The sequence below is a fragment of the Euprymna scolopes genome, chromosome 35, assembly GCF_053919585.1.
Source record: "Euprymna scolopes isolate OS-2025 chromosome 35, ASM5391958v1, whole genome shotgun sequence".
In the NCBI taxonomy this organism is placed as follows: domain Eukaryota; kingdom Metazoa; phylum Mollusca; class Cephalopoda; order Sepiida; family Sepiolidae; genus Euprymna; species Euprymna scolopes.
The window spans coordinates 30,832,781-30,840,077 of record NC_136516.1 but is presented as its reverse complement, the minus strand read 5'-3'; the positions used below and the strand labels follow the sequence as shown (position 1 = coordinate 30,840,077).

At 32.6% G+C, this 7,297-nt stretch overlaps 1 protein-coding gene across 2 annotated transcripts in view; it reads right to left on the bottom strand.

The window, feature by feature from the left end:
• Nucleotides 1–4,321: 4,321 nt before the first annotated feature.
• LOC145259785 (receptor expression-enhancing protein 5-like) overlaps nucleotides 4,322–7,297 on the bottom strand; it is an 89,158-nt gene continuing 86,182 nt past the window's right edge. For both annotated transcript variants that reach the window (XM_080117547.1, XM_080117548.1), the window contains exon 5: nucleotides 4,322–6,973. In XM_080117547.1, the coding sequence (XP_079973673.1) occupies nucleotides 6,891–6,973 (83 nt within the window). In that variant the 3' untranslated portion in view covers nucleotides 4,322–6,890. The remainder of the gene's footprint in view (nucleotides 6,974–7,297) is intronic.

Here is a 7,297-nt window from a genome sequence, read left to right as displayed (position 1 = left end):
GGATTTAATTTAAGTATTTGTCCTGTGATACTGTTTGATCTGATTTTTCCGAGAAGACAATTATGCCAACCCCTGTCAAAAGCCTTAGATATACCTAGGGCTATCGCTCTACTCTCCCCTGCTTCATCTAGTGTATGGTATATACGCTCAGCAATTAGTTAGGATATCTGCTGTAAAACAGGCTTGCCTAAATCCACATTATTCAGTCAGAAGTTTAGCAGCTATAAAGTGACGGACTAGAGCTTGGTTAATTATGGACTCAAATATTTTGGAGAAAAGAGGAAGGAGGCTAATGAGGGTAATAATTTAATGGGTCAGTTCTTTCAGCAGAATTCTTGTAAACGGGTAACAAAGAAGCAGTTTTCTAGCAGTCAGGAAAGCAAAAGTCATTTGTATAGAGAGAACTGGAGCAACCTCAGCAGAGCATTTTTTTTTTAATACAACCGGGATAAGATCACATGCGTTTAAGGTGTATTTTTTTTTTTTTTTTTTTTTATATCATGGACTCAAGATGGGGTGATTTTCAAATCTATTATGGTGCCTGTCCACAAAGCAATAAGAGGGAGTGGTTTGCTTGGTCCAATGTGGAGTTTGAAGCAAACTGACTGGCAAGCATGTTAGCCTTTCAGTTGCCGTGCAAACAACCTCATGATTGTTGGATAATGGAGGAATTGTTGATTGCCCATTATTTACTACACGGTTCTAGATTTTCCAGAAATTACGAATTCCTAATTTCTGTGTTTCGATGATTTGTTGGTTTCGGTATATTCTCTTAGCTTTTGCTTTCTTACAATTATTTGTAGCTTCTATAAACTTGTCTATTTATACTGAACTTACGTTGGTTAAATCTGTAGTATGCATGCTGCCTTTGAGCAATGGCAGCTGCACAAGTAGAAGCAAACCATTGGGGAGAGTGGGGTTTGCTATAGAATTTCCATGTTGGAACATGTTTCAATTGCCACTTTGAACCATTCAGTGGTTTCATTTACACACTTTAGCGGAAATAGAAAATATTTCCCCATGGGGCATCTCTCAGATAGTTTCCCCAATCAGCCTTCTTATAATACCTTCAGTCTTGGGTATTAAAATAAATAAAACTACTAGTCAGTCACGATTATTTTTGGCAAATCCTTAAAGAGACTTTCTTTCAACCCAATGTGGCACATTTAAGAACAGATTAGATAAAAAAAATAAATAAATTCAGTCATAGTTCCAACTGTCAACCAAGAGTTTTTTGCAAATTAAATTTTACAAGTGACCTTTTTCTTTAAAATTTGAGCTTTATAAACAATAACAATGTAAAACTAGAAAATCTTTGTTAAAAGTAAAAGAAATCCTTAAAGATTGGGGGCAAGGTTTCCTATCCCATGTACCTCTTTATGGGGAAAGTTTTCCCCACATTTAAAACATTAGTGTCTAACTGCCCTCATGGAGAGGCAACCATTAAAAAAATTTTTTTTTAAATATTGCATAAGTTCCATTTTATTATAATGCAACTGGTTCATTTATGGAAAATTAAAAGTCATTTTATAAGTTTTCTCAAATACTTTTCTGAAGTTATTAATCGACTATTGTTGGTTTTGTTTTTTTTGTTTATTTTAAATTTTAAAGTGTCGAATTTGCTTGGATTAATTAAACCTTTAATAACTGAATTTTTTTCCAATACAGTGCCAAATAATTGTCTTGGTATTAAAGGATTTAAGAAAAAAAAAAAAAAAAAAAAAAATTTATATATAACAGTATCCATTTTTTTTTTTCTTTTAAATTTAATAAAAAAATATGTAAAATTAGTGGGGCAGATTGCTGAAAATCTTTCATTTGGTGATACAAGCACCAAAATTGAAATTTGTCAGTTTTGCTTCTGCAGCCATCTTAAATTTTCTGATGGCTAACGTTCTTTTCTTAAAATGTTCTGAACGTCATTTGTGCCAATTTTGGTGCTTGTATCACTAAGTGAAAGATTCTTATGGAATCTTGAAATAACCTGCCCCACTAAATTATTTTTGGGGACGGGGGGGGGGGGTCGTCTTAAATCATTTCTATTAAATTAGATCCTAAATACCTTTTATTAGAAAATTAAAGCATGCAATTGGAGTTGTAATAGTCATGCTCAAGTTGGGAAATGAATAAATGCATTAGTTTTAAAGTAACTGTCACAGCAAGTTAGAAGTAATTGCATTTTCACTGAAGGGAAACAAATTGAAATTTTTCTTTTGAAAAAGAATCTTGTCTTGAAATACCTTCGAAGACTTCAGATTCAAAACAAACACCTAAATTTCTAAATTATTTTAGACAAAATATCAATTTATTCACCCTTAAAGTGTTTTTAGTAGTTATCCCACTTTAAATTTGATTAAATGATTTTAATTTCATTTTAAAAAATTAAACTTTCTGAATTTTATGTTTTATATTTTTGGTATCTACATCACACAAAAGTGGGGAGGGAGGGAGGGGGAAAAATCCAGGTTAGTTTTATTTGTAACTTTTATGAAGTGAAATTATACTCAATGAAATTATAATTTGAAAACGCCCCCCCCCTCCCCCGAACTGAAATCAATACTGAACTAAATATTTTTGTATTTTTCAAAATATGGTTTCAAAAGTACCCCTTCCCCATTTCTTTGAACTCAAAGTTAAAGCAAAAGTGGTACCATTAAAGCGAGCAACCTTTTATGCTCCAGAATTTATTTTTCTACAATCATCACCGTTCTCAATCCATTTTTACCAGGAATTCAATGATGCATATCCATGACAGAGTTGCTTTTTCTTTGTCTTACACCATCAATATCTGAAGCAGATAGAAACTTCCAGGTCATGAATGCACAAGTTAAATCATAATACAATTTGTAATCCTTCCGAGCCATTCGAGCAGAAAAAATAGGAGGCATTACTTTTGAAACGCTCCTCATCGTATGAGGCAGCTTCAATAAGTCTTCAGACTTTATATGGGCACTTACCATTCCAACAACTTCTGGGAAGTTCTATAAAAATTCTCGTGCGAGAGTGTCGACGACCCTCAGTCGTATCTCGATTGTCTCATAACGATTGCCTATAAGGTTTTCTTTGAGCTTAGGAAATAAAGTCACAGAGAGGAAGGTCTGAATTATAGAGAGGATGAGGAACTGTCTTGATGCCCACCTTGGTCAAATAATCTATGACAAAGATGGGGCTATGAACTGGTGCAAATGCAAGTGACCTAATTTGAAGAGTGCTGACCTTTTCTAACAGAATCTCTTCATGAATGCTCTTAAAACCTCAATATAGTATTCCTTGTCGACGGTGTCTAGAGGGAACCCAGTGCATGTAAACCATGCCCATGCTGTCAAAAAAATCACAAGTTTCTGGGTGGATTTGTCTGGCATTCTTCGGTCTGGGAGATCCAGCATGCTTCTGCTTCCACTGGAGACCGTTTCTTGGTCTCTGGGTCATAGCAGTAGACCCAGCTTTCAGATTACCAGAGCGTCAAGAACTGCAGGACCATCTCCACGCTGCCATAATATCTTTTTGATCTTATCTGAGCACCCTTTGGGACAAACTTTGCACACATCTTCCACATCTTCAGTTCCTCACGAATAATTATTTTCAGTTCCCACACTGACATCAAACTGCACTTATTGTCTATAGACAAAACTGTCCTTATCCATGAAAGTCTTTATTTGGCCAATCAACTCTGGGAGGATTAAAGACAGAACACCCGAGTCCCTGCCTTCCTGGAATCTAAAATCACTCGAAAAATGATGGTCGATTTATGCAAGATCGTCCAAAAGCAGTCTGAAGCATTCCATATATTTCTGTGGCATTTTTTCCAAGTTTAAAACAATTTTATTGCATATCGGTCTGAAGTGTAATCACGTCCAGATTGTATTTTTAAAAATCACCAGCTGTGACAATCAGGTTTTAATAGGGTGTATTCCAATTGCTGCTGTAACTTTATTTGAACTTGAAATCAAAATTGGTCAGTCATTTCATAAGATGTATAGTAATAACATTGTTCAATTTTTAAGGGTCTATGAGAATTTTAAGTGCCCATATAAAAAGAGTCTGGAAACTGAAGGCATCTTGTAACTAAAACAATTGCAAAAATAAAAGACTTTACATGGCACAAAGAACAAAGTTAGAAACTCAGGAATCGGTGAACAAAGTTTCTTGGGCAAGTAAATGCAAGTTCAGTCCTCTTGATTGTAAAAAAAAAAAGTTCAGAATGTCTATTTCATGAATACTTAGTAAACGAGATTTAAATTTGTAGAAAAGTGAAAACAAAAATATAAAAACACAATCATCTGTTAATGTGTACATTTAAGCAAGAAAAGTTGAAGAGCAATGAAAGGAAAGGGACTTTTTATTTACAACTGTCCATCACCAGAGAGGCAGACACAGTAGTAGAAAAATATTCCACATGACTTGCAGATATTACGAGTGACAATTTTATTTGTTTTTTAAATTGTAAAAAAAGAAAAAAAAAAAAATCAAACACTGGAATGCATACAAAGTTGTTATAGACAATGAGGTTACAACACACAAAAAAAAAATTTTGATAAGTAGACCCAGAGTATTACATGCAGTGGTGGCAGGGGAGCAGGACCAAGGCAAGTTAGTTAACAGTTTGGAGATTAATGACACTTGGGTGCAAAATCCAAGCTACAAAGAAATAAAACTGTTGCCAACAGATCAAGCATTTGCAGCAGTAACAAGAAATGTAGAGGGGGTAGCCATTTTGTTTTTGCTAAAAATAAAGATACACAAAGAGTCCATTAATAGAAAAAATAATTTTTTTTTTTAAAAAGGTTGACGGAAGAAAAAGAATCCCGAGAGAGTATCAGGAATAGCTTTTACAAGGGTAGAGGAAAAAAAAAAAAAAAAAAATTGTATATATGTATATATATAACAAAACATTTAACATCTGCTTTAAAATATAAAGGGAGTTAATTAGGGAGGTAGACATTTGAGATCTTATTAAAAAAAGCATGTTGAGAGGGAAAAGGAAATGAACCAAAAAAAATTTAACACCTATGAATTTTTACTTTCAATATTTCGTTTGTCATGAAATTCTGTCAATAGTATTTATTAAACAATCAGTTGATTAAAAATATTGAGCTTTAAAGAAACATGTCCAGTCATTTATTCTATATAGTTTTTTTTTTCACAAAACTAAATAATTAAGGTATTTTTAAGATATTGTAAGGCTGTCATTTGACATTATAGTCCACAAATCAAATTTCCACATTTGATCTTTAAGCACACCAACAATATTGTGAGATAACGTTAGAGATATACTAGTTGGATAAAGATTTTGTGCTCACCCTATATATTAGATCGTCTAGAATGTAATAGCATTTTATTCAAGCATAAATATTTAAAAAAAAAAAAAAACTAAGCAATTTGCATGGCAAATTGAAAGCAGTTTAGATGGAGCAGATAATTCAGCCAAGATTTTACTAATCTGATTTATTGACCTGTCTGAAGATAAGCCTGAATATCAACATGGACAAAAATGATTTTTTTTTAAATATTTAAGGAGTCTTAACCACACAATATTTATAAAACTTCAAACATTTGATCAATGTACAATTCTTGGTTGTACCACAGTGATGTCAAACGTTTTATTTTTAAGGGTCTTGATCATCCAAGACAAAATTGATCCTTTATGAAAAACATACTAAAACAAGTAATCACTTGTAAATTCGTTAATAAGCTCATAGGAACGGGCAAAACAATTTGATTAAAGTGTATAATCGATTTTATTTTTGTTTTAAAATTTGAGCCTTAAAAGAGGCCACTACTTTCTGGATAACTGGAAAAGCAAAGAGAAAACCAAGTCTTTGACAGAACTTAAATATTAGCATCAAAACCTACAAGTTAATTGTATTGCTCAGTTTATCCATCTTTTCCACATTTTGTTGAAACTTATCCCAAGACAAAATATAAAAATTGAGAGAGGCTAAAAATTATTACTTTTAAATGGAAACCAGAAAAAACAAAAAATACAAAGTAAAATAACAAAAATATTAAAAACAAGAAAGCATTTCAGTCACATTTGTTATAGATATTTTTTTTGTTTGTTATTTTTTTTTTTTGTTATCTTTATAGATTTACACAAATATTTCAATGAAGAAAGAGGAAGGGGGAGAGATATCTGTACTGTTAATCATCAATAAATTAGAAAGATGAAGAAATTAAGTCCACATCATCCATTTTTGATAGTTTGGTGTGTCTATCAACCATAGATTTTTATAAGAAAAATGGCATTTAGCATTTGATTCATTTCAATGCATGCTACCCTCCAACAAAGGTTTTCTTTTCGTAATATACTGTAGAAAAAAAAAAAAAAAAAAAAAAAAAAAAGCTTTGAGGGAGGGTTTTCACAAATGTAACATCGTGAGAATGCTCAGTAATCATTACACTTTGCCCGATTTATACGTAAAAGTAACAATTACGTGTGAGAGCCACCATTTCTTTTTTTTTTTTTTAAAAAAAACAAAAAAACAAAAGGATTTGCCCTTTACTTTCAGAAGTGATATAAATTAAGCGATGTTTTAAATGTCTGAAGGTTTAAATTTTTTTTAAATTATTACTGTGAAAGCCAGATTGTTAATCTCAAATTGAGATGCCAACCAGCAATGTCCATTCAAAATCCACAAGCAAACATGGTGAAAAAAAGTTTGGAGAGATAGGAAAGATTGAAACAAAAATGTATTGAAGTTGACAAAAAATGAAGACAGCAAAGGGCCAAGAGAAAGAATTATTGGTCAAACAAGACATTTTTGGAAGGCTGGACACTTGTGGCCGTTGACGACATGGCTGTTGCTTCGTCAAAGCAACTCCAAAGAACAGAAAAATAGGAATAGTTATCTCCCCTCCTTGCGTTGATTTATTGTTTTTATTATGTAAATTTACTCTGCTTTTCCACCTTTCATGTTGTCAGCGAGGAAATCAGCGGTAGCATCTGTGGCAGCTTTGGTCACAGACTTCTTGGCTAGAAAGAAAAAGAAAAAAACCCAAAAAACTTAGAATAAATGTTGATAAAAAAAAAAAAAAAAAAAAAAAAAAAAAAGCTAAAACCAGATATAAACATCTAGAGTTCTTAGAGTTAACATGCACCATTTCGAGGACATGGTCACCTTTTAATGTGCTTGGCGATCCCATCCTCTGTTAAAAGATTAAAGAGAAGTCGCATGGTCGCCTTTGCCATGGAATGAAGACACAAAATATGCCGGTATTAAATCTAACCAAGTAAATTTATTCACAGCAGACACAAAATAAATGATAAGAGTACAGAGTGAGATTATGACCAATGTTA